At 49.8% G+C, this 26700-nt stretch overlaps 1 protein-coding gene across 1 annotated transcript; it reads right to left on the bottom strand.

The window, feature by feature from the left end:
- Window positions 1-15425: 15425 nt before the first annotated feature.
- LOC137904528 (BMP/retinoic acid-inducible neural-specific protein 3-like) lies at window positions 15426-25961 on the bottom strand. Its single transcript, XM_068748718.1, has 7 exons — window positions 25711-25961; window positions 23253-23455; window positions 20728-20948; window positions 19269-19374; window positions 18563-18799; window positions 17415-17637; window positions 15426-16557 (listed from the first exon to the last, which is right to left on the bottom strand). The coding sequence occupies exons 1-7, from the start codon at window positions 25959-25961 to the stop codon at window positions 15426-15428; spliced, it is 2373 nt and encodes a 790-aa protein (XP_068604819.1).
- Window positions 25962-26700: the final 739 nt, after the last annotated feature.

Below are 26700 nucleotides of genomic sequence, written 5' to 3'. Positions count from 1 at the left end.
GAAAACTATTTGTCCACTAAATAAAAATAAAACCACAATCTGTATTTGGACGAGACAGAAAGGCAGCTGAGATTAATTTCCATCATTAGGTCCTTTCACGGGAAAACGCTCAGGATGGGAAAACCAGGCTGCCGGATGGAAAGACAGAGAACTTGTCTGAGTTAACTTCCTCCTCTAGCAGCCTTGAACAATGCGTTCATTTAGCGGACACACGGTTCGGCGTGTCAGCGGCGGGTCAGCTCACCCAGAAACAACGAGGGGGGGGGGGCCGTGGGAGGATGAAAGCACTTGCTGCTGTGTGTTGTGATATTGTTGGGACGAGGCGGGAAGTTCATTGGAATAGGTGAGGAAGAACCTCTTTAGACTTCTTGCAAATTGATCTGAAGCACATACAAGGAAAACGCCATTGTCTCAATGATTCCTCGACCCCGGGACATTCCTCTCTGTATCATCACTAGTTTATGATCTATAGACCAGATCAGAGCCACTCATAATTTGATGCAACATTTCAGATCAATTTCAAGATGATATTTCAACCCAAATCATCATCTCAGATGCCCCCCCCCCCCCCCCCCCCCCCCGCCACACCTTGGGAAGAAAGGGGACACAAGCATAACCCTCCGTATTAATGCCCGTCATTATCAATTTAGATTCAATGTAGCCTGTGAAGTCCAGTGAAGTCTCACTGGACTTTCCTGACCACGGCAGGTCAGCAGGTTGCTTTCGGCTCTTGCTTCCATCAACATGCAGAGATGCTATTTCTATCGAGCAGCTGAGCTTTGGAGGAGGTCAAATCCAAAGCCCATCATTAACGAGTGTGCCGAACTTTATTCAGCTCAAAAACTCAAGGTCGGCTCTATTGACCCAGTTTAAAAAGAATCCATTTTAGCAAATCACAGTTTTACAGGATCTTATGTGAACTCCAAGCTGTGAATTAAAAATAAAATAAAAGAATCATAAAAATCACTATCTTCATATACACTTGGGACTGACACCACTTCCTGCCCCTCTCGCTGGCCCCGGATGAGTTCCGTCTACTCAGCGTCTGGATTCTGGAAGGGTCTTTAGGATTTGGGAAGGACAGAGCAGCTTGGAATTCCCAGAGAGTCTGCCCAGTTCCCAGCTGACGTGACCCCCCCCCCCCCCCCCCACTTATAACTGGAATAGTAAAAAAAAAAAAAACCCCAGCAGTTTCTGCTATCAAAGTTTGGTCTCCTCCTTCCCTTCCTCCACTGAAGCTCACGTGTTTGGATTTGATCCTTCAAGCTTTAGCATCTTTAGCATCTACTAAATCCTTTCTAACTTTGGCAAAAGTATATTAGAATATTTTACGTCTACTGGATGATCATTGTTCTGCTTGTATGTTGGACTTTGCTTGACTCTGGCGGCAGACCGTTTGAATGGTACCATCTGGCAGCAGACAGAGAAGCTCTGATCTGCATATTAACTCGGGTTCCTATCTGATGGAGCAGGTGGAGCTTTATCTAATGCATCCCAACTAAGAAGCTCCTCTAATGGCCGCCAGTGGCGCACATTAACCTTTCTATGTTTTATCAAATGTCATCTGGCCATTGAACGCAAGAAGACACGGCACAATGAAGGAGCTCAATATTAAGTAGCCTTAGCTTCTGTGGAATATCAACGATTGTGCTACATGAAAGAAAGCTGCAGATGATCCTGCGACTTCGTATTCAGCATCTTACTGTACCTGCCAATGGGGCTGAATGCATTTTTAATTCAAGATATTATTCTTTGAATAGTTACAGGGTGTAGCTGGAAAAAAAAAGTGATTTCCTTTTTCCAAAGAATATACCCAGCAGGAAGCTAATACGTTTGCACCCATTAGCACCAAAACAAATACGCAACCAGCACCAGGGCAGCGGCACCCCAGCAGGACACGGAATGCACACATAATTGGGTACATTGCCAGGAATCCAGCAGCAAAACAGCTTGAATCTGCTTTATAGGAAATAATCAGGGATACGAATGTGTCTCCTCTTATTCTGTAATAAAGCTGTTCAGCAAGACAACAGCGGGAGGGGGAACGGAGGGTTAATGAGGTGCTTGCAAACCCGATGGATGTCACCGGTGGTGTGAGGGCGCTGCTGTCTTCTTCATATAGATCCATTATTACAGTTACTCGCAGGGTCAGCATGTCCTTCAGCAATAAATAAACTAGAAACATTAAAATCGATGACAACGTAATGAAGATGAGACGATTACGAGCGTCTTGTTTCCAAGAAGATGAATGAATGAATGGATGGACCAGATGTGGCCATCTAACCGGATGGGGGGGGGGGGGGGGGGCTTCTGGCACCGAGTTCCTCCTGGAGGACCCTTCCAGAATCCATAGTCCTTCCTTTTCAGATATCTCTTTTGATCTCCCACATCAGGATCAGGATCAGGATCCGGAGCAAAAGCCAAGTGCTCGTAATGGTGGAACAGTATTGGATGCAAAACCAATACCTGACAAACTCTGATATTTTATAATTACATTTGTGATCAATTTCAAATAAATTCAGTTTTTTTGAGGATTTGCAACACATTTTAAAGTTTGAATAAAGGCTGCTGAACATTTAGAAGCTGCCTCTTTCAGTTCCTTTTTTGCACATCGGTTCCACAACGGATCACCTACATGCCCTGCAAAGGAGTGCAAGGGAACGTTAGATCTGTCTCATTGCCATGCAGCACGGAGCCGGAACAGGCTTGCGTCTAATTACGATTACAGCTAACTTGAAGAAACAAAAAAAAAGGGACGGGGATGTTCTGGAATAGTAAAAGATGAAAATGCCAAAGTTTCCCAATCGGGTGGCGTCTACCGATGTCTGGGTTGAGTGACTTTCTATTTGCATAGCTACGGCTTTTGTTATTTTCATGCATGAGTGCATAATAAAGGTGCTTAGTCCTAAATGTAGACAGTAAAAGCCGCCGGACTAACGGCGGGGCGTGTTCCTGCTCAAGCTGACCGATGCACAGGTAAACAAAGCTGACCTTTAAACATCCATCCTGCAGCGGAGGCTGATTAAACGCGAAGCCACAACAACCCCCCCCCCCCCCCCCGCCTGATCCTTCAGTTTCTGAACCTCATCGGCGAACCTGTTGCCTCGTGTTCCGAAGGCCCGAGGAAAGCAACCAAGGGATCCCATTGAGGGTCGTTTTTTTTACAGTGCATTCTGAATTTTCCACATATGCAGTGAAACAAGTTGGATTTTTTCATAACAGAACTTCTTTTAAATTTGTACAAAATACAAATAATAAATAATAATGTTTTGGGCCGTGCACAGAACAAAACCAATCATCATAGGGTCCATCCGGTTCTGCGTTTGAACTCAGATTCCGATGGATGGAATCCGATGGATCGGATGAAATATTTTTACTCTACTACATTAAAGCTTTGAGAGGCCGACAGCATTTTGTTTTGGGGCCCTTTTGCCATTCGGCTGAGAAAAACGATCACCGAATTTCCCTTATTGCCACATTCCAGCCTCACTGCTGTTTCACGGAACGCCACAGTCATGTGTGGGAATGCTGCTGTCCCTGTGGGAGCGAGGCTGTGCATCACTTGATGAGACAAAGCATTTGATCAGACCGATAAAGACTTATGAAAATCATATCCGGCTTTCATCAGCAGTGAGCCCCACGCTGGTTTCCCCTTTGATGACGGAACATTCCTGACTGAAACCAGAACAGCTTCATATCCAAATGCAGATTATCTATCTATCTATCTATCTATCTATGTTCCTATTTAAATTTCTGCAGAGCGCTTAGTAAAAATCCAATGAAGGGTAATTTACCGTAAGAACATGTCGACTGACCATCAATAGAAAATAATTAAAACGTTTTTTTTTTCTGTAATCCTGCTGGCAAACAAACCAACTAACCAACCAGAATGGACCGACTCACTCACACTAAACCGGTGATACATCCTAAACCCTCATGCTCTGACCTGCAGGCGTTAAAAATACGCACCACCGTGCTTCACCACCTTCCCACCAGGTGGCAGCAGAGCCACGCGTCTGCCGCGCCGCGCGCAGCCTTTTCATCCTTGACAGTCCTGCAGCGGCTCTCATTAAAACGCCACTTCACACCTTCCACTTAGCGCGCGCGCACGCGCGCGCACAGCAACAACAACAGCCTGTCAGCGCCATTCAGCCGCTCAAGGCTCCGGGAGGAAGAAAAGACACACGAAAAGCTCTGATCTTCTGTGGAAACTAACTTTTGCCGTTGACACACAGACTCACCGGGAAATTTCTTTCAAATCTAACAGAGGACTTCTTTGAAATACGCAGAGCAGAGATGCATCAGGCACAAAACGCACCGGGACGATTACATTCAATGCCTTTACTGCAGGCTTTGTGCCATGAATAACAGGATTCTCTTACAGCTGCAAGGATAATTATGTATTATTTTAGGTCACAAATGTCTGCAGAGATGAGAGAGGAATGAAAACAGGCTGTTCTTCCTGATTGGTTTCCTTAGCCTGGCCTATACTGTGTTGAATGAACCCTAACCCAACCCCCCCCCCCTCCTCAAGGGCCACATTACCTTGCATATCTCTGCTGCATAAATGTTTTTTTTTAAATGCTTTCATGAGTGGGGATGTGTGTTTTTCTACCACACATGTAGCTTTAAATTAATTCAAGAGTCTGACCGAAAGTCAACGGGGGGGGGGGGTTATGTGCTCATATGAATCCAGTTCAGCGAGGCACGTTTAACATTAATGCACGTCTACTTTTCTGCGGCCTCCCGCCCGCCCAACCTTATTTTGTCTGGCAGGATCAGCTAGTGATTGAAACCTAATGTGAATGGATGACGGCCACGAGAGCACCTGTCTGAAGACGATGGCTCCAATCAGTATTCCCCCCCACGCTGACAAGTGGAAATAGGGGCTGCAGTTAAGGCAATAGTGATGTCTATCCCCTGCTCTGTGAAATGGCTCCGTCTCCCTGACCGCCACACTGTTTGATTTTTATAAATCTTTTGGGAATCCCATTATCTTGGCACACTCATTACCGGCGATTGTGATTCCGAGGCAGTGAAAAAGGACGGCTTATTTTCAAAACTTCTGAGGTAATGATTTTCAGGTTCTGCTGTGTTTTGCAAGTCATTTGTAAAGTATCTTTTATATATAGGCCTCATAAGCAGTTTGGAGGTGACAGGATTTTGGAACCCGAGGTCGTTGCCGCAGGCTTGAAGCCGGACGGCGGAACGCAAAAATCTTATGTCGTGATGTTTAACCCAAGATGGTTCAGTCCTTTGCAGACAGGAAGTGAAAAACCGTGTGCACGCTGGAACGGGTGGAGGAAAGTATCAGGTGTGCTCTGTGATAGGAGAGTGTCAGCGAGGATGAAGGGAAAGGTCTACGAGACGGTGGTGAGGACAGCCATGATGGACGGCTGAGAGACGGTGGCTCTGAGGAAAAGACAGGAGGCGGAGCTAGAAGTGGCGGAGATGTAGACGCTGAGGTTCTCCTTGGGAGTGACCAGGTTGGACAGGATTAGAAATGAGACAATAAGGGGGACAGTGAAGGTTAGACGTTTTGGAGACGAGGTCAGAGAGGACAGACTTTGATGGTTTGGACATGTCCAGAGGAGAGACGGGGACTGTATTGGTAGAAGGATGCTGAGGATGGAGCTGTCAGGGAACAGGGTTAGAGGTCGACCAGGAGAAGATGCATGGATGTAGTGAGGGAGGACACGAGAGCAGCTGGTGTTGGGGAGGACGATGCAAAGGACAGGGTGAAGCGGAGAAGGTTGATTTGCTGTGGCGAAAGGCTAAAGAGCTAACAGGCTAGCAGGCTAACAGAAAACTGTCAAATACATATACCGTAATTGCTGAACTATTATGCGCACCTGTGAAAAAGCCGCACCCACTGAATTAAAAAATATATATATATTGTACTAAAATAAGCCGCACATATTCGTAAGCCGCAAGTGCATTGAGACAAATGATATTTAACGGAACACGGCTCGTAACGATATCCGCAGCAGGTCTCCAAGGTGAACAGCCTCTGGCATGTTAGAATAAGGGAAGTCGGCAAATCAGATCCGTAACTTCGGGATAAGGATTGGCTCTAAGGGCTGGGTCGGTCGGGCTGGGGTGCGAAGCGGGGCCGGGCTCGAGCCGCGGCTGGGGGAGCAGTCGCCCCGTCGCCCTCCCCTCTCCGCCCGTCGGAGACTGCGCGGCGCGCGCGCGCGCCTGGCGGGGTGTCCCCGTCCCCCTTGCCCCCGTGCCCCTCATCCTCCGTCCGCGGGAGCGTGGTGCGGCAGGGGTGGGGATGCCCGGGAGGTCGAGGGGGTGGGTTCCTTCCCCGCTACGCGGCGCGTCCGACGCCGCGTAGCGGATGGCGGACAGGCGGCGGGGACCGGGTACGGCGGTCCGGCGGCGGCGACTCTGGACGCGCGCCGGGCCCTTCTCGCGGATCTCCCCAGCTCCGCGCAAGCGGGGCTTTCCCTCCGGGCGGGCGGGCGTTAATTTTGTAACGAAAATAAATAGGCTTTAACGAAACACGGCTCGTAAAGAAAGTGGGAAAATATACGCAAATTTGCCGCGTCGTTGCAAAATATTGGAAAAAAGTAGCGGCTTGTACACCGGGAATTACGGTACAAAGACATTGAAAACATGGCGCTGTGTTTATATTCTAATCTGTTTGGGTAGTTTGTGTCACATGACTACAACAAGGCCTCCTGCATGCTCGTAGGGCGCAGGAAGCAGGAAGTTACTTAAACATTGTGAAGAAGCGCATTAAAAAAATAAACTGCCTCTAAATATAAATCTACAACAACTTCTAATAGAGAAAAACTATTTTACAAATCATCCATTTAAATTTAATTTGGTTTTATCCAACACTGCCAATAAGTTTTATTCTTCTCTGTAGATGATTTTCGTGACCCGACTTTTATAAATAGCTAAAAGTGCTGCCTGTTATTTAAGGCTAAATATTTTAATGTCAATTAAAGGAAGAATTATCAAACAATATTAGAACAAAATTATAATTTCGCTCCACATTGGGCAGAATGAAAATAAACTCTTTTCCACTTTCCGTTTTAAATTCATCCGAGCACTTAGGCTAAAAGGGTAATTTCAGAATGAAGGGATTTGTCAGCCTTCTAAAGGAATTTTGATGAAATGATTACAGCTCCCTGTGTTTTCATGAAAGCTGCATCGGTTTGTTAAGAAGTCCAATAACCCTAAAAAAGCTTTTTCTATCATTAGCGGTGCGGCGGCGATGCAGAAACGGACGGCGAGCGTCGGAGGAGGTACAACATTCAGGGTCGTGCTGCTGTCGTGGAAGCAGAAAACGTAACGAGCCGTTCTAATTACAAACTTTAAATGTTTTAAGAAGAATACAGACGAGTCAGGATTTGCTTATATACATAACAACACTTTAAATGTATATTTTATATGTTAATTCTGAGATTCTGTCTTTATGATGCCTTTGAATAGTTTTCTCTCCGTCCAGACGCGTCCGTTGTTACGTTATTCGTCTCCGTCCGCCCATCTCTGGCTGGAGTTCTTGTAATTTTGATCCTTATAAAATATTTTATCATTATCGAGGCTCATTTAAGCGTCTGCCACAGCGGTGATAAAACTCGCATACAAGTCCGCGCCTTCGCGTGCCAAATTAGCATATGGGCGCTCCTATCGGAGGCCCCCCTTCCCAAAATGTGAGCCGGTTAATTGCCACGCGGCTTAAAACGTCGTGCCTGTTGAGGCCGGAGCGAGGCGAACCCTCCGGAGGGCCGTGGCGTCCGCGTCAGTGATTTTAATATACCGGTATGTTCCCCCCCCCGGCTCGCCGTGGCGTCTCGCCCCGGTGAGGATGGACTCCCGAGGACGAGCAAGGGCGAAGGATGCCCCCCCCCCCCCCCCCCTCCACTCATGTTAGCTCCCACTTCACCCAGAGGAGCTCTTAAGGCGTATCGAGTCTAAAGTGAAGACTTCGCCGGCGCTGATCAAGTTTAATTAAGAAAGGCCTCCTCTTGCGTGATGCGGCGCTAACAGAGGATAACGTGTCTAATAGGATCGGGGTCGTCTTGGGGATACGTCTCGCGACGGCGCTCCATAAATAAGAGCCTCGTCCTGATGTGGCGCCCGAAGGCGAAGGCGAGGAGCAGGTAATCATAAAAGTCCCGTCTTCATCGCATTCAATTATATCAAATACGTTCGTCTTTGAGTGAAGAACGGTCTGCGAGGGTTTTTGGGGACGTGGTCACATGTTGATCTGCACTTCCTTTCCTTTCCCTCCATTCCCAGTTGATCCTCCTGCTCCTGTGTTTTCCGGCCGGCGCACGGGAGGCGATGCCGGAGGAGGATTCAGGGGATTCATCCTCCGCGGGGCACAGATCTGTAGAAGCGCCATGGCAACCGTTTGAGAGGTTCGGTCTGTGGAAAGCGCGAGCTAACGTTAGCTGTGCTTTTAGCTCTCGCCGATCACAACGTACCTCGAGTTAAGTTCGCCTCCTCGGATCCGTCAGCCGGTAAACGCAGGCCAGAGGATTCGGAACGCCGTCCCCGAATCTCTCAATCGTCTTCCTGAGGATTTATGAGGACGGCGTCTCTGATCAGACGCCCCCCCGCGGGCCTTCGGTGCTTTACGATCCGTGAAATAGATCCTTGCAGATGTTAGTCTTTTGAGAGCCGGCGCTGCCCCCCCCCCCCCCCCCCCCCCCCCGTTTTCCCTCTGTTCTCCCTTTCTTTCCTGGCAGTGAACGGAGGCACTTGAGGAGCATGGCCGGTGACAGATTGAGACGAGATGAGGCCATCGAGTCTGTCAGACGCTCAGTCGGGATGAGTAACGGCGTAACAACGGCAGGTTAGCCCCGTCGCGCAGACTCTCGTTCCTGAGCCTCGTTTGTTTGTCTGTAATTTGTTTTCGCTATCCGTCACGTTGTCGGCGTGGCAACAATGCGCCGCACAGATGGAGAACGGGCATCCATCTATTGTCCCGATTCATCCGCCGTTCATTACCCAGATCCGCCTTTAGTCTGCCTCAGACTAAATATCGCATGCGGCCCCTCAGTTATGAGCACTCGAACGCGTCGCGACGGTTGTTAGAAGATCCGATTCATTCATCAAGGAAAGCTGCCCGAGAGAACCCTGCGGAGACGCACCGACCTCGTTCTGATGAAGAGCCGGTAAATAAAGAAGCAAAATAGAAAACACAGGAAAAACCAAGACAACACACGGAGAAAGGAAAGACCTCGGCACAGCTGACCCGGCAGGGCCTTTTGGAATGCCACTGATGGGAAGGAAAACGCTTTCCGTGTCATTAGACAGACGCGACCTTCATTTTTATACGGGTGAACATCTTACGAAGTTTTAATTTGTCAGATGTTGAGGCCGAGATTCCCTGCAAGGATTCCGGACGCTGCAACTCGGCGGTATTCCAACCCCCCCCCTCTGTGAAATCCAGCCAATTTGTCTCAATTTCCCCATCAAAGTTCTCCGAGCATCATTGCGGTCCTGCTTGGCGGGTGAAGACGTCTCCGGCGAGCTGTGGAAACGGGATCCGACAGCCGAGCATGGTGGGGGGGGGGGTTTGTATCGCGTCGGGCGAGAGCACAATAATGGAGGGAAGCAACACGGAGGAGGAGGAGAGGAGCGCGGATGAAACACCTGAATTGAGAGTAATGAATCCGCGGAGGAAGACCGACGTGTCTTTCATCTTCACGCAGACTCGAAGCGCTCTTTCATCATCATCGTCGGAAAAATGCGCGCGCTCACGGCGCCGCCGCCTTTACCTGCAGGGCGGGAAGGCACACTTTCAAAGAGAGAAACTCTCCCGCTTCCTTTCTAGTTATTGCTTTTCAGGTCCTGCAGCGTTTGGAGGCGAAGTCGGGAGTCAATAAAGACACGATGCACTTTCAGCGAGAGGCGGGTGACGATGATTTACGCTGAAATACGCCTTGTTACTTTCGTCCGATGAATGCATGCGGGGATCGGGAGCGAATGCCTGGAACGTCAGCGTCCACAAGTCGCGATTCCTCGAGTTTAAAGGCCGACAGGAAGGGAGGACGGCTTACTTCCTGTCCGGCTTGTTTGTTTGTCTGTTGGCAAGATAATTCAAGAAGTCATCTGGATGAAGCTCGGTGGCCTCTATCGAACCGGATTTCCCACGACCTAGTTAAGTGAGCTCCGCCCCCGCCGCCGCCTTTCAGACGACCTGGCTTCGCCTTACTAAACTCCCTCTTAATCGAGGCGACAGCTCGGCGAGGGAAGGCGCAGCAGCTTTCAAAGAGCATTTAGGCTGGTGGCTTATTTCCACTGGAGGTGTGCTGAGTCACCGTCTGACTCATCCGTCCATTCCCTTCCACTCCAGGAGCGCCGGACTGGGAATCAGCGGCCCCCCCAGTACGACGGGATGAACACACTCATCCGGCTGAGTTTTCCGGAGCGGTCTTCCGGTTACCTCCCACTTTCGGGGCCTGTGAGATTGCCGTTTGTCCAGTTGTGGCAGCTTCTGCTTTTCCAAAGTTCCCCACGGGCAGAAAGTGCTGATCCAAAGTGGTTTTAAAAAAAAACCCACGACGTCCCTCTTAATCGCAAAAATGGTCTCCGGGTGCCTCCCCGCCTAATTTTTCTTTTTGCAAGTCAGCCCCTGTTTGATTAATGCGATTGGGGAGCGTTGGAAAGGCTGCCGGGCCCGGAGGCGTCGCCCCGCGCTGCTGAATAAATGAACAGAACTAATTGTTTGTTTATCATTTGAAATATTAAAAGCATTAAAAATATGAGAGGCCGTCAGCTGAAATCAGCATTTGGGGGGAAACGTGCGGCGTGGCTGATGTAGCGGCTCGTCGCCGTAGCGTTGAGGCTACGTTAGCCGGACTTTGATGTAATCGTATTTATTCCCTCCGGGAACGACGGCTGTGTCTATTTATAATTTAAGAGGCTTATATAATACTTTCATAATGTTTTGGGGGACATTTTGAGGGGTAAACATTTGAAGGGGGGGGGGGGACAACCCGGAGATGGAAGCTACGATAGCGGCTTCTGCTAATGAGCTGATGAAATATCCTCCAACGGCTTACTGCACATTTCACATCCGCCTCGCCTTCCTTTGTGTCAGTCACCGAGAAAAACAGAAAGAAGCGCCACCGCCGCCGTTTTCTACCGCCGCAGGGACCTTGGATTCAAGCGAAAGCGGCCTTGACAATTATCAAGTCTGATTGCACTTCAAGGACCCTCAAGTTCCAGGCTGACGCCGACAACCATTGATTAATGCGACTGTTACGGAGTGTGTTCTGCCGGATCCACTTAGAGAACGCATCAGGGTTCCCACAGGCGGCGGCGGCGGCTAATGAGCGCACGGACAGCGTGGAGCTTCTGCTCCGGTCCTGGAAACCCAAATGGAGCGCTCCCCAATCAAGTGTTTCAGTTTGGAGCTCTGGTGGGCTTCATTAGGATTTCTGTTCCCCGGCTTTCTAAACGTCGTGAGGTTAAAGAGGGCGACGCAGAGTCTGGAGACTTAATCCCCCCCCCGACGGTGGAAACCCCGGGCAGGCTTTGTTTACACTGAGTTTTATCAGCGATCTGGGAAGCATCGTAAAAGCCTTTGCATCTCCTCTTTCATCTCCTACGTCATTAGCGCTGCGGCGATGGACAGAAAGCGGGTGCACAAATGCAACCTCCTGGTGTGTGTGTGTGTGTTTGCGTGTGTGCTCGGAGGTGGGCGGGTTCACCGGTGCTCATTACAGAAACACCTTGTGCCTATCTAATAGCTGCTGCTTTCATTTGTGTGAAGTTTATTCTCCTTTTTTATTACAGTAATTCTTTTATGTCGTACAAACTATTTCGGCGCAGTGAAATTTGCTTGCAGATTTACAGGTTGATTCATTTATCGATAATTTAATCTTTCATCGTCTTTGACTTGAGAGTTTCATCACCGGCCTCGCCTCAAATTCTCCAGAGCACGAAAGCTGCTTCTCACAACGCAGGTGAGACGTCGCTCCCGATTTAAACGTTTCTAACTCTGGACCGGTGACACGATTCCGTCGCCGCGTCGCTGTGGATTATCGCGCGTCACCTGGCCTGTAGTTCCGGGCGATTGAGAGACAAAATACTGGATTAGACATTCAATATTTGATGCGTTTAACATGAAAATGTCCACATTTGACACTGTGATCTTTTTTTCTATGAAGGAAATGCTTTTATTCCTCATCGAGAGCTGCTCTATCATCAAATAAAGGCGTGTCACGTCTCGTTTCATTTGCAAATGTCACATAACATTTCCGAATCGTTGTCAAACTGCCCGACGTCGAGCCGCCGCTCCGTCTTTCATCAGGACCCTCATTACTGCCGGCAGAACATAACTCCATTTGTAATTTCCTAAATGAACCCGCCCTTATGCTAATTGAATTGGGCGGTAATGGGCTCTCAGTCGACGGTGGGTAGAGTGAAACCGGCATTAGGAATGCCCCCGTCGCTCCTGCTGGAAGGAGGTTCTTTATTCAAGGCTGGCGGCGTCCGTGGCGGTCCTAGCGGGACGCCAAGACGGCAAACGGCAGCAGGAATATCTGCAACTTGCCATGCCAAAGAAATATGCTTTAATGAGTCCAACTTAAAGACGAGACGGATGCACGTGACCTTAAATTGAAAAAAGGCAGCGATCAATGAGATGTTTACCGATCCCTTGGCGGGTTCTGCTTCTCCCGCCGGCGCCCATAAAGGAGCGACGGCCCCTTGTGGCTTTTACAGCGAGCTGCCTCGCCGTTCTGACACGTCGCCGGCTATTATTCCTGATGCCTCCCGTGGGCGCGTCCTCTCCATAAACGTTTCCCCTTCATTGAGCCACAGCCTCTCATCACCAGCACGCTTGTTAAGCACACATTAGCGGATGTCGGCTCCATGTGCGTTTACACTGTATGTGCAGCCGCTCTTCATCCCTGCAGCATCCGGCTCACCTTCCGGGTCGGATCCGTTGGTTCTGAACCGACGCAGGTTTGACCCTCGATCCTTCAGCAGGGCAGCAAAAGTGAGTGTAAACAGAAACATCCCAGTGAAGAGGAATTCTATTCAAACCCAAATGTATTCAGGCGTAGCGGCACTGAAAGGCATTCCGTCTTTGACGCTTTAAATATGTGCAGGTCAAGTGGCGCTCGGCGCCAAAGGCGTCGATGCGTCGGCACAATCCTCAAACGCATCGAGACGGGGTGCGTTCAAGGATGCCGTGCAAGCCAGCCACCAGAAACAGAACAAACGCTTTTAAATCCAGTTCAGTCTGAAGGATTTTCTCATTGACTTCTTCATTATTTCTGGTGCAGGTGGAACTGCAAGTTATTTAGAAATCAGCTCTTGCTATTCTTTTTGAATAGGAATGCATTCCTGCTTTGAACAAAGAGGATTTATTTTATTCATTAGTTTTGACTTGCTGCAATTTAATAAGTTCAATAAAAACTATGCGGGAGCTGAATTAGTCTCTTTAAAGAAGACAAATACCACAAATCTGCTTGAAATCAGCTAGCATATAGCTTAAAAACAAGAGGAATAGATTCTTCATATTCTATTTGTTTACTTCCTACAAAAGCCAAAATGAGAAAATGTCACATTCGATAAATATTTCTGCTATCCTAACTATGAGCCGGCTAGTTTTTGTTTTTACAGACGTGTTAGACTTGAAAGTGTTTTTTTTTAGAGGCTGTAAACGTAACTTTTTTAATATTTCTTTTTTTACCGGCGCGGCTTAAAGGTTTGCTTCCTTTTAGCGCTTGCCGGTCTTCTGTTAATGAAACCCTTTTATGGATGTAAAACTTTTACCTATATTGTATCATAATGTGTAGGGTTATCGCGTTCTGCTCGAATATGCAAATTTAGCATCCACTTTCATTTAAATAGTTCCATCGTAAAAACCTCTCCAAGTTTTCAAGGAATTAACCTCAGAGAGAAATTCAGCGTAGAAAAAAGAAGTCCTCTTCATCAAATTGATGGTGAGGAGAAGGTGTGTGTGCCTCATAACACACACGTTCCCCCTTGGAGGTCGTTAAACTGGACGGCTTCCAGTAACGATGCGCCACATTTTCACACCCAGATGCCAGAATATTTGTTTATTAAAAATGTTTAAGCAACACACCAGATGCTCTCTTTTTGTTTTTAACCAACGGGCGCTAACCCTGTGCTAGGATGCGATCCAGCCACAATCATCTCTTCAACGCGCACCAACAATAATATATTTGTTACATTTCTAGCAGCTCACCAAAAGAAACCTGATGGTGTGCGTCCCATAATTGGTTTCTTCCTTTAGCTTATTTTCTGTTTACATTTTTAGACATATTTGCTCCGTCATTCTGATTTTATTTATAGAAATGGCGATCCATCAACATCAGCACGGATTCAGCTTTTTTCCAGCAGCGGCGGCGGCTTTTGCGTCCTTGAGTTTTCTCGTCTTGAATGAAAGCGGTGAAGCACGACCTTCAAAAGGTCACGCAGTTTGTTTAAGTATCATCGCAGCCAAATGCAGATAGCATAGCTGCTAGGTGAATTATTTTTATTAAAACACACCAGATGCTTTTGATCCACAGGTTCGAAGTCTTTTGCTGCAAAACTCTTTGGATGCTAGTCTAATAGAAGCCGCATCATGGCGTTGGCCTGCAGCGGCGGCGCCGCCGCCGCCGCGGATAGCCTTTGGCAGATTAAATGCTGATTTCCCTTTTGGTTGGATTCACCCCTGCGAGGGCCCAGATCTCCCCGCTTGTCACTGATACCTTGTTTACTGTCGTTTGATGCTGGGGACGTCTCGGCGGCGCCCCCGGCTCATCCATCACGGTAACTGTGAATGGCGGACAGGGGGCGGACGGGGGACGGGGGGGGGGGGGGGGGGGAGAGGAAGGCTGCTCAGACCCTCCCTTCTCTCGCTATAGACTTAGCAATCAGTGCCAAGGCTGTTCCCTCAATTGAGAATAGAGACCTTGTGTTCGGGGGCTCCAGATGGGCAAAAGCTACCCAGCAGGCACCAGAACGACTCCCCAGTGGGGTGACTGGGTAGAAACGATTAAAAATGATCAAAAATATTAAGGCTCCGTCATTTCCTTCGCTTGTCGTTTCCACCAAGGTCGGACAAGTTCCGGATAGCTCTACATTTATGGGTTGTGCTGTGATGCTAAGCTACTGCTAACGGTGACGCAACATTTGAGTCAGAGCACGACAGCAAGTCGATGAGACGATCGGGAATAAACGGAACGCGTTTATCCAAGTGAATATTCAAAGTCAAAAAGTATTTAAGATTTGAAAACAGGTTTTTAGGGTCTTTAATCCACCAAACTTCACTTCAGATGCTAAAAAAAAAAACTTAAAACTGAATCGCACATCGTGTATGCACAACAACGCCGGCACACCACAACCACACACTGAACACGATGGATCCAGCCGACAGAAGATGCAGGCCCGTCTGCGGCTCGGAAAAAACGGTACGAAACATCAAGCGGCGGCTCTTAGCTGCACAGTTTGTTCGCCTCGTACTCCACATTGTTCGGCTGTCTGGTGCCGAAAGCTTGCAGCGCGGCGAGTATCCTGGTCACGTCCGCGGCGGACAGCTTGAGTCTGTGGCGGAGCAGACAGGCGAACAGATCCACGTGGGGGGACCCCGGCGGGGAGAGGCGGTTGACCCTGTAGCGCAGCTCCACCAGCTGCAGCAGGGCGGAGTCCTGCGACCCCTGAGTGTACGGGTAGTCGATCTGCAGAATCAGGTCCTGGATCGCTTCGGGGTCAAAGTGCACGCTGTATCCGAACAGCTGCATGCTGTTCACTTTCATGTAGCCGACGTTGCTCGGCGGCTCGGCGGCCTCCAGGGGCTCGTTGTACGCCGCGGCGCTCTTGTTCCCTCCCGTCGCCCCCGCGTCCCGGATGCGACTCCTCAGATAGAAATGAACCGTCTCGAAAAAGCTCTTCCATCTGTTTCCCAGCGTCAACGTCCAGTTGTAGCAGTCCAAGGGGATACCCAGCCTGGTCCGCTCCCAGTCCGGGTACCCGTGCTGGCCCACAGGCATGGTCCAGCTTTCCGAGTGGCTGCCGCCGAAGGGGTTCACAAACAGAGCCAGTGCCGGCTCCAGGGTGCTGTTCCTGGTGAGGCAGAACTGGAGGCTGAGCCCGAGGAGCATGTGCACGCGGTTGGACTTAACCCGGTTGCTCTTGAGGGTGATCAGCATCCTCTTCCTCCAGGACGGATCGAACCACGTGTTGACGCGCACGTCGTTGCTCACGAACACGCCGTGCAGGGCGATGCGGGGGTCGCGCCGCTGGAGCAGGTAGCGCAGCTCCAGGTCCTGCAGGTCCCGGTCGCTTTCCATGCCCAGGTAGGGGTCTGTAGGGTCGGGCACGGTCGGCCTGCACGCTCCCTGGGTCAGGGTGAAGCCCGGGTTGCAGCCGGAGCACCGCGTGCGGTTTTCCGTGGCGCAGGAGGCGCAGCGGGGGCCGTCGCCCACGGAGCAGGGGACGAGGCCCTGGCAGGGCGGGCGGCCGTAGGGGCAGGAGCAGCTGCGGCTGCCGTCGCTGTACACGCCCACCTGGTTGCTCTCGCTGCAGTACAAGACGGAGAGGGCGAAGCTCAGCCAGAAGCTCAGAGGCCTGAGGAAGAGACGACACCTTAAACACGACACGTTCACGGCGGCGCCGTTACACGACAGCACGGGTTCTTTGGTTCCGTTCACAGCATCCAAACGTTTGCTGAATTCCCCTCCGTAATGCAGATAAATGACGGCGACACGTGCAAATAGAGGAAGTTAATCCAGCCTGCTAAAACTCCTACGGTGAACTGAATCCAGCGACAACGGCAGACTTATAAAATCCTCAAACACTTTCCGGAAAACCAGACTTTCCCCTTGACCCTCAACTGCTATAGAAATTTTTATCATTTTGTGTGTGTGTGTTTTTTTTTTTTACAAGCAGAAAGGGTGCGATAAAGACGTGTAATTGGATTGTGGACTCGTGAGCTGATTGATCGGGCCCATCTACTTAATTTCCCTGCCAGACATCAACGGAGTGTTCACAAGAGAGGCATAAATCTGACAGGGCCGTTATGGCCGCTTCCCTGAAGCAGGTGGGAGCGGCTGCTGAAACAAACGGCTGCAGTCGCCCCGCTTTAGTGTTAAAAGCGACGATTCCCATTAAAGGTGAGATGCTGAATCGATGAAGCAGCTGAAACCTGCAGACGGCGAAATGTCCAAACTCCATCCGGTTTATCCCCCCGCCCCCAGAAACAGAGGAGCAGCTTTTGCTTCCCGTCAGCACTTTTCACCTCAATCCACAACTCCTTCTCCTCAAGTGCCTTCTAATAAGTGCTGTCCCGCTCCGCTGCTTCCCTCCGGCGCCTGGCACATAAATCATTTCCATAATTATGCGTTTTTGGCGGGGGGGGGGGCGCTTTTGAGCCAGCAGACAGCGGTGTAAATATTCCTCCCTCTTGCTCCCGTCTCGCCTCCTACCTCGGCCTCTGCAGGACTATCCTGGGCTGCTTCCTGCACCGCTTGCTGAGGCTGAAGAGCTTGTTGGCGGTGCGGCGAGCCTTGGCGAGAAGCTGGCCGCCGGCGGCCTCCAGCTGCCTGTAGCGCTGCGGCAGGCCGGAGTCGGTCCGCCACAGGTGTTCCACGACGGACGCGTTCACGGCGTGATGGGTCGGCAGCTTCCGGACGAAGCTTTGGAACTCCTCTGAAAGGAAGAAGGAGAAGAAGAAGAAGACCGTGAACTCAAAAAGCCTGTTTGTGTTGTTATGATTTTCTTCAGAGGGAGGATTCCTGATCCGATCAGAGGACAAACTTCTTTCATATCCCGTTTCTGTGAAATGTGTTAATCGCCACCTGTTGCTGTCCATGCAGCGCGACGGGTCTCCAAGGCAACCGGTAATCTGTTCTCTGAAAGCACAAATGCAGTTTCCACCCTGAACAATATCAAAAGAAGCCGAGTTGGCCGGGTTTGCTGTGATCGCTGGCGTCAAACGAAAAACAATTCCTTGACTTTTGCTTTTTGTGTTTTGGATGTAGGAGGGGAAACTTTTCCGACTGCGGCGCATTTTCATTTGAAATGATATTTGTGGGTAGTTGTGCACAGCAGGGTGCGCGCTGCCACGCGGGCCTTTAAAGGCGGAAACAGGCTGAAGCAGGCTGAAGCAGACATCACAGGTGTCTGAGTCAAAGGCGCGCTCGAGTTCAGCATCATTACCGTCTGGATGCTGCAGCTTCATCATAGCCTAACCCCGGCTGCAGGTTCTTCCTTCCGGTTGGTGCCAGGAAACAATCACGTTCTCCTCAGATGCTTGGAATGCCGTGTAAATAGTCCGCTCATCCTCTTCACGACGGATTTTAGCTTTAGCATAAAGGCTATAAAGAGGAGTACCTCTATAAAGCGCGCTTTAAATTAGAATGTCACGACTGTGTTTGGATTATTTTACACTCGAGGCTGCTAAAATTGTAATTCATGCCTTCAAATAAAAAAATTATTTGGTGACAACAAATGTATTTTTAGTCCGAATTCCAAGGAAGCTTTTTCTTTAAACCCCGTGCCCCCCCCCCCTGTGGATTCCCGAAAGCACTCGTGCTGACATTTCAAATAACGGCAAAATGTAAACACCGCTCACCAGATTCCTCAAACTCCTGGTTGGTGAGTCTCCAGTTGTCTCTGATGCGCCGCAGGTTGCGTTCCAGAGTGTGCAGGTCGGAGCGGGGGCAGTTACACTCAGGAAAGCCCACGCCGCATTCGCACCAGCAGTCGCCGCTCCGGCAAACGAACCGACCTTCGGATTTACAGCCAACGTAGTCCAGAGCCGCCTGGATGAAGAGGTTCTGCAGGTATCCCGGCAGGATCACCTGCAGCCCTTCAGAGGGTCAAAGACAAGCGTCCACGTGAGAAAGATATTAAAGGTCAGCGATGTCTTTATTGCTGCCGGTGAAGCAATAACCCCCCCCCCCCCCCCCCACACACACACACAGTAATATCATCATGGAGGATGTGATAGGAGGCTTCTTGGGTATAGGATCCAGAAATGACCATATTAGGACAGGAGGAGGGAGATGTATAGAAATGTAAAGTCAAACGTTAATGTATTCATCCACGGCTGAAAATAGTCCCAAACAAAAGCAGCATTCGCTCCTTTTATAGATTAGCAAACTATAATCATCACAAACATTTTATATTTAATTTAGGAGCGCCTGTGTTGCAGCTGCAGCTTCAGATTTACATGAATCGCATTCCTCTGAAGACCAACCTCTTCTTCGTCCTCTCTTCAGAGTCATTGAGTCGATGCCGGACTAAGACGAAGACGAAGATGAAGATGAAGCCTTTACCTTGTAGTTGGACCTTGTTCTCTGGACTGTGAACCAGAACAGAGCTGACGGTGTCCAGATTGTCGTAGTTGCTGCATCCGAGGGGCCCGGTTCTGGTTTCCGTCACCTGCCAGCAAAATCAGGGAAAGAATGTTCAAATGTTAAAAAACAAATCCTACATATTTTACACAAATAAAAATGGAAAGCACTGATGACTTCATCGAATAAATTTCCCGTCTGACTGAAGGACTTTTATTCCCTTCTGTTTACGCGACTCGGCGTGTAAACAGTAATTTATCTTGATGTCTAAATTAGGCCACTTCGCTTTCCATTCACACACAGAAACACAAACACACACGCATAACTTTCAGCTCATTAGGGTCAATTTATGCTCGGAATCCATCTCGGTTCTGGAGAAACTCGAACGGCGGACATGATTTAATGGAAATCGGAGCACGTCACAGGTGCTTCACGTGCACGCCCATAAAATGTACCCCCCCCCCCCCCCCCCCGGCTTCCCTCCCTCTCCAGCACGCCTTCCCTCGCCCCGATAGTCAATCTGCTCCAGACACGCGGCTGCAATGCAAGGTGGCAAATGAATGTTACTCAGCCGGGCTGGAAATTAATGGAATGATATGTTTAATCCATCAAGCTGATGCAGAACCGAAGGAACACATTCTCTGTTTGCGAGGGCGCGGGGGGGGGCACTTGTCTTCATCAGTGGCTACTCACTTTAGCATCCGCATTTGCCCCTCGGGCTGATGAATGCATACACCCTAATAGCCACTTCAGACAGTAAAACGGATGATTGGTAGAACGAAAAACGGGAACGCCGCTCTGTTCCGTCTCTCTTTCCTCTCCAACACTGGGGGGGGGGGATCTGGCGGGTCTGGCTGCGCCCCCGGCGGCTATAACAGGTGAATTCTGCTCGAGTCAGGCCAAATCTGTAAATAAGCATGTGCTCTTAATCCAACCTGATTAAATAAAATGTGGAAATGAATTCCTTGAGCTGGATTTAAAGGATTTGTTGCTGCATGTTATCTTAAAGCTGAGCTGCTAAAGTGCCATGAATTTAAAACGTCCCCGTCAGTAAGGGCTAAGTGAACTTAAGTGCAATTCTGACTTGCTTGTACTTTACTTGAGTATAAAAGTCGGATGCTACTTAAAGCTTCTACTCCTCTCCTTCTGCCAGTGAGTTTTAATTATTCTAAGTTTGTAGTACCTGGTAACTTTTAGATATATTATTACCTCCGTTAAGAAGGTTGTGTTTTTGACAGCGTTTGTCTGTCTGTTAGCAGGATTACAGAAAAACTGCTGGATGGATCTTGATGGAGAAAAACTATTCTAAAGATGGGTCTTGGTCTATCTTAGATCCCATTAAATTTTGAGAGCGATCCGGAAACCCCTCTGGATACAAAAAAAGAAAAGAAACGGGGTGTTTGATTCGCTCACAGGCTTCTGCGGCTGACTTTCCACGTACCCGTATGGCAGTGGATGCGATCTGCAGGTGGTGCAGCTTCCGGAGGGTGCTCTCCCTGTCGGTGAAGTAGGAAGCAGCCAGCTGGTGGAGGGCCTCCAGGGTCACCGTGCCGGTGGCGCTCGAGTTCCCGCCACCGCTAGGGCTTCCCTCGGTCACCGTGGGGGAAGGAGACCCCTGGAGGAGCTTCCTCTTGTCCACAAATATGGTCAGGGACTCTTCTCCTGGAGACGGAGGGAAGGAGAAAAAGAGAGAGAATATCATTGGTATCTTCTCGGGATCAGGAAGTTGCAGGCGTGATTAATTGCTCCGGCAAAAGGTTTGAATAGAAAGGCAGGCGAGATCTCTTCATTTGTGCCAATCACCAAGGGACAGAAAGCACATTCAAGGTCATTGATTAAGGCCATTGAGCTTTAATTATTTAAATGCTCTTTAATTATACCCCTGCAAAAGTCGGATTTTTTTAACCAATCAGGTCTCAGGTGATGACAATCAGAGAGAGGGAGAGTTTTATTCTGCGCTGCGTTTCACCTGTAATAATAAAACGTCTAATTAGAAACACTCTCATGCCGTCTTTCGCACGTCGATGAATGAAAAGCCTATAACCTTGAACATCCTCGTTGTCTGACGAAGTAAATTACGCATCGGCACCATCTGCACCCCGCGACCTAACGCCCCAGGATGAACGCACCAAGGTCAAAGGTCACCGTGACCTCACAGGAACCCAAGGACAAACCGATGGCATGATCAGCGAACACAGACCCCACCCATTCAACAGTCATTTATTTATTGTTGCCTTTCATTCTTCTCACTTGCGTTGCTTCTCTTTCTGCTGGGGTTCCTTATATTTGCAGGAAGCAGCATTTTGAAGTCCAGACTGTCCACCGGAGGAACTCTTTAGCGAAACCTAACAGCATTAAACCCTCCCGTGGCTTTAATAGCACGCCAAGGCCGTTTTTGTCAAGACGCGTCTCATTGGCCCGTTTCCCCCAAAACGGGTCTCGAACCGGTCGGAGTTGATCGTCGGTGACGTTTCGCTCTGCACCGCGTTAAGCTGATTCATTCCAGCGAGGATCAATCATCTCTTGTAATAAGCCATCAATCAGAGTGTTTCTTTTTTATTCTTCCCCGTTTCTCTAAAAGGTGTGATTCATTATAATCAGAAAAACGTCGGCCTGAGAAGATTTATATTGATCGCACCGCTTCCTGTGCTTCCTAATTTGACCAGAAAAGGAAAACCAGACACACATAAGCATTCAAACCATTTAAATTCTACTAATTCCTGCCTGTTAATCAGCGCTAGCCAGATGGCGCCTCATTACGACAAAAGGCACACAAGTTCTCCCGAACTCAATCAAACCGCCTTCCAAAGTGATGCGAGTGCTTTTGTACGGATTTGGCAGCGCGATCCGTTTAAAAGCTAATAAATACCACTGGGGGGGGATTCGTGTGACAGTTTAATGACCTGCCGCTGATATGGCTGACATTTGTTTAGGTTTAGGCGTTGGAATCCTGCGAGACCAAGGTCAGGGGGGGGGTATCCGGCTTAAAACGACTGCTCAGATCAAACTCATCCGACTGGCGTCCGAGTTATTTGCTTTGTTGTCGTATCCATCCGCCTCGACCTGATCCCCCCCCCCACCCTGAAGCTTTACAGCCTCTCTGTTTTATTGCCTTTCTGAAATCGCAAGTCGCTCGACCTTGCCAGGTAAGGACGGATCCTATTAGGCATTTGAACACTCGCTCGCAGCCGACATCCTCTCCCGTCTCACCGCCCACAACATCAATCCTTGTCAGTCAAACTCCGAGCGGCTGGTAACAGCGAAGGATCAAGAGTCCTTTGAGGTGAAACATGAAGGTTTCACGCTCTTACTACACTTTCTCTTTGGCGTCGCACTGCTCTACCGAACCAGGGGGGGTGGTGGGGGGGGATGCTGCTATCTTTGTCTTCATGGATTTTTTTTTTTAGGTCTGGCATAAAGCAATCAGACTATAAAGAAGTGCTTTGTCTTCATTTCTGACATAATTACAGCCAAGCCATACGTTAGCCGCCTCGTTTTTTGGCCAGTTTTTGTTTTTTTAATTAGATAAAAGCGCAGAAAGCATCAAGTGAATCGTGCATCGCGGCTGCTCGCCAATAGGGGTTATAAACAAAATTTACAGTCGGATAGTTGCTTCATATGGACGTGTTTTGACTCGCGCAATCGCTACTAATGTGCTGCTTTGCAAGAAAGATTATTAGGGACGGAAAAGACGAGCCAAATGGAGAAAACTGGGAGCCTCAGGGAATCCTGATGTGGCTCAAACCAGACACCAGAGCGATCGGATATTATTTGCCAGCCAAAAAACAACAACAAAAAAACACTGATCCAGAAAAATTGTGATGGGCTTTGTTGTTTTTGGAGAGCAGCGGGCGGTAAAATCGGTGCCCCATGCGCAGAACTAAACAAATAAATAAATGAAGACGAGACGAGGCGCGGCGCGGCGTGGAGCCGGTTTCCCTTTGAAGCTGCACAAACGCACGGTACCTCCCAGGGTGGCGGCGAGGAGGAGGTGGGTGCCATATTTCTTGATTAGACTCTCTGTAATCGTCTGGAGGGTCGGCCGCCTCCCCAGCTGGCGGACGGCGTTCATGAAGTCGGGGTCGAGGGGCAGAGCCAGTCCGCCGCTGCCGCCGGGACTGTCCCGCTTCTCCGCCGCCAGGCTGTTGACCTTCCATCGACCAAACTCTCTGAAAACACACACACACGCGCACACACACGTGAAAGGTTTAGGTGCGTTAGGCGAGAAAAGCATTCAGAGAGCGCAGACCTCCGCCAAGCAGCTCAGTCCACCCCCCTCCCTCCAGGTGGCGGCTGTAGCGTTAGCATCGCTCCGTTCCGGTCTGCTGCATCCCTCCATATAAAGAGTTCCAGGTAATGAAATACAACGATTGTCATTTCCAGCTGATTGCACACTACTGGTAAACATAATTATGAATATTATGTTCTATACTTCCGCCTCTAATGCCCTCAGGCCGGACCAGAACCTTGGCTATCGGGTTAGCAGGAACGTTGTCCTGCAGGAGTCGGCGCTCAGACTACTTCATTTCCACATCGGCCCTTTCCCGGGAGGACGGCCCCTGATTGGGAGTCCGCTGTGGACAAGCTCATTTGGGGGGGTCAAACAAGAACTAGAAAGACGTCCCTCCTCCTCCGCTCCCCTCCAAGCATCGGTTTAATGTCTGCCGCTCTGTGGACGTCCTTCTCCTTCTTAGAGCCAATCAAATCACTGTCGGGAGAAAAACGATCGGCAGAGAAATAACCGGGGAAAGCAGCGTGGAGTGCGTCGTTACAGCCAATCATCGTAACGAGGGGACAGGCTGAGTGTCCGTCCCTCGTGAGACAGATGGCCGTCGTGGATCCAGCCCAGAGCTTTCCATCAACAGGGCACTTTACTGTGTTTGATATCTGACATGTATAAGGCTCAATCAACGTTCATCGTGGCGTTTCAGCGACCGGAAAGGTCAGAGGAGCAGAAAAGACTCCGGGCTATTTAAGAGGACGTATTAAAAAAGGGAGTGGATCTCATGATGACACATTTCCAACCATCCTCTGGTATAGCCGAAGGCCTAACGTTGGTTCATACAGCAAATAATACACAAAATCAAGCGGTGGAACTAAACACCGGCTCGCCCGTCACTCAGCATTAGTTGTTTTTTTTTTAAATCCTTGGTTGGGTCTCATTCCGGAGTCATCCCTAAAATCCTTAATCCCTAAAACTGCCTTTGGGTGAGAAATGTGAGCAGCGGCTTACAGGTTGCTGGACTGACTGCCGCGGGGGCAGAAGACCCCGGGAGTGGCAGGATGTCAGCCGGCCCAGCAGAGCGATATTCAGGCGACGCCACCTCCACCAGGGCCGAGGCCGCTCCTTTATCGTCAATGATTTTCACAGATTAAGGCAAAAGTTTAGGACAGAAGGAGCCTCAAGTCGGGAGCGCCTAGCTGGACATTTATGCAGCAGGGCTACTGAAAGAAAACACAGGTGCTACTGAGAGATAAACACCTGCAGCCCTAAAGATCCCCGGGAGGAGATAATAGGCTTATTGATTCATCCAGATCATAAAATAACCTTTTCATTGTGTCAAAGTCCACCAGAGAGACAAAAACAGGCTTCGGCCCGAAGTATTGATGAGTCACTTAAAAACTGATCTAAATACAGAGAAAAATCAAAGACATTCAGGCCACAGAGCGACAAAGTTAACGATAACTCGAAACCGATGATCAGCAATCAGGGAGACCCGATCAATAGCTGGAACCATTAGCGATAAACGGCTGAGTAAGTGAGAAACTTTTTAAAGAAGTGACGGGACTTCTTTAGTCGACGACTTTTGAGTTGCTTTTACGTCATACGTGAGTTTTGGAGGCATGAAATAACGATTGATTAGTAATCAATCATTGGTAATCTGACCCGACAAACAACCTTGTGAATAATCGATGCCTCCTGATGCAAAATATCCAACATGAAGGGAACACGATGGGAACATGATGAATATTAAAATGTTCGTTTTTAGACCAAAGCAGCGGCAACGCGCGCGCGCGCGCGCACACACACACACGCACGCACACACACACACTGCCACATTTAGAGACATGCTCCCTTGAAGGTAATACCCCAGATGATGGGGGTTCTTATAATTCGCGCGTCAGTCGGAAGCTAATTCGGTGCAGGTGTGCCTACCTGTGGGGGGGTGGGGGGGTGGGGGGGGGCGCGGTCCTGTGCCTACCTGTGGGGGGGCGGTCCTTAGAGATTTCACTCGGAAGGCAGCAGCTGCGTTTGCGCGTTAAGTCTGAGCTGTCGGTGAAACGACCCAGGTGGAATGGAAACGCGCTCGCAGCTGAGCGCAAAAGGAAGACGCGCTAAATGCGCCCCACACACGCGCGCGCACGCACGCACACACACACACACACACACACACACACGCAACTACAAGCACACCCATGTCACCTGTAGATCTTGTATCTGGTGTCGAAGCCCTGCTGGTACCTCTCAGCGGCTTCTGTGAACTCCAGGGACTGGTGGAAGGGCCCCTTATCCGACAGCAGCCAGCCCAGGGAGCCGGGGGCTCCGGGGGCTCCGGGGGGGTCCCGTCCGGCGGGCGCCCCGGAGGTCCAGCGGCAGCAGCAGCAGAGCCAGAGGCTGAGAGCCGCCCCCTCCCATAGCAGAGACAGCCGCTTATGGGTCCTCTGGCAGCTCATGCTGCACCCAGCGACACCTCATTCTCCCCGGACTGGGGGGGGGGGGACACACGAGACGAGGTTCGATCATTTAGCTCCTCGCATTATGGGATGTTTTATTTCTCTCGTCTCTTACCTGATTCTACAGTAAAGCCCAAACGATGCGCTCCGAGGGACGCGTCAAGTCTCCCGATCCAGAGCGCAGAAACAGACACCACCCCCCCCCCCCCCCCCCCCGGTTCTGTAACTAGTTCCTCCGCGACGCGCTGCTGGAGTCCTGCTTTCACGCAACTTTATTGCGGGATCCTACACCGCATCCGTGCGTCTGCCCGCTCCCCGGCGGGAACTTGCATAAGCGGAGGCGCAAAATGCAGAGCAGTTCAAACTGAGGACGTCCCGACGATCACACGCACGCACACACACAAACACCTCCAGAATATCCATCCATCCGTTTACGCAGCGCGGTCCTTAAAGTTGCCCCTTAACGCTGAAATGTTGCGCGGAGCGCGGTGGCTCCTCCTGCGCGGTGGGAGGTGCGGGATGAATGAGCATGCGGGGCTTCTGCACAGAGAAGTGAGACAGCAGGAAGGGGGGGCATGTGCATCACGATGAGGGTGGTGGAGTCTGAGTGGGTCTAAGTTTAGAGGACAACATGTGATGATGATGATGATGATGATGATGATGATGATGGCGGCGGCGGCGATGCTTCAATCATTCGCCATTACCTCCATATAATTCATCCCCATTATTTGCCATCACA

The sequence above is a fragment of the Brachionichthys hirsutus genome, chromosome 15 (genome assembly GCF_040956055.1).
Source record: "Brachionichthys hirsutus isolate HB-005 chromosome 15, CSIRO-AGI_Bhir_v1, whole genome shotgun sequence".
NCBI lineage: Eukaryota > Metazoa > Chordata > Actinopteri > Lophiiformes > Brachionichthyidae > Brachionichthys > Brachionichthys hirsutus.
Note: the sequence above shows the minus strand (reverse complement) of the source record. Positions and strands in the feature narration are given on the sequence as shown.

Bases quoted from the DNA above. Each gene is read 5' to 3' on its own strand.
- LOC137904528 (XM_068748718.1), bottom strand. From the start codon at position 25,961: ATGAGCTGCCAGAGGACCCATAAGCGGCTGTCTCTGCTATGGGAGGGG. The intron at 18,800-19,268 runs GTAAAGGCTTCA...GACCCTCTGAAG, and splicing joins GAACAAGGTCCAACTACAAG to GGCTGCAGGTGATCCTGCCG. The intron at 16,558-17,414 runs GTAGGAGGCGAG...TCTCTTCCTCAG, and splicing joins ATAGTCCTGCAGAGGCCGAG to GCCTCTGAGCTTCTGGCTGA.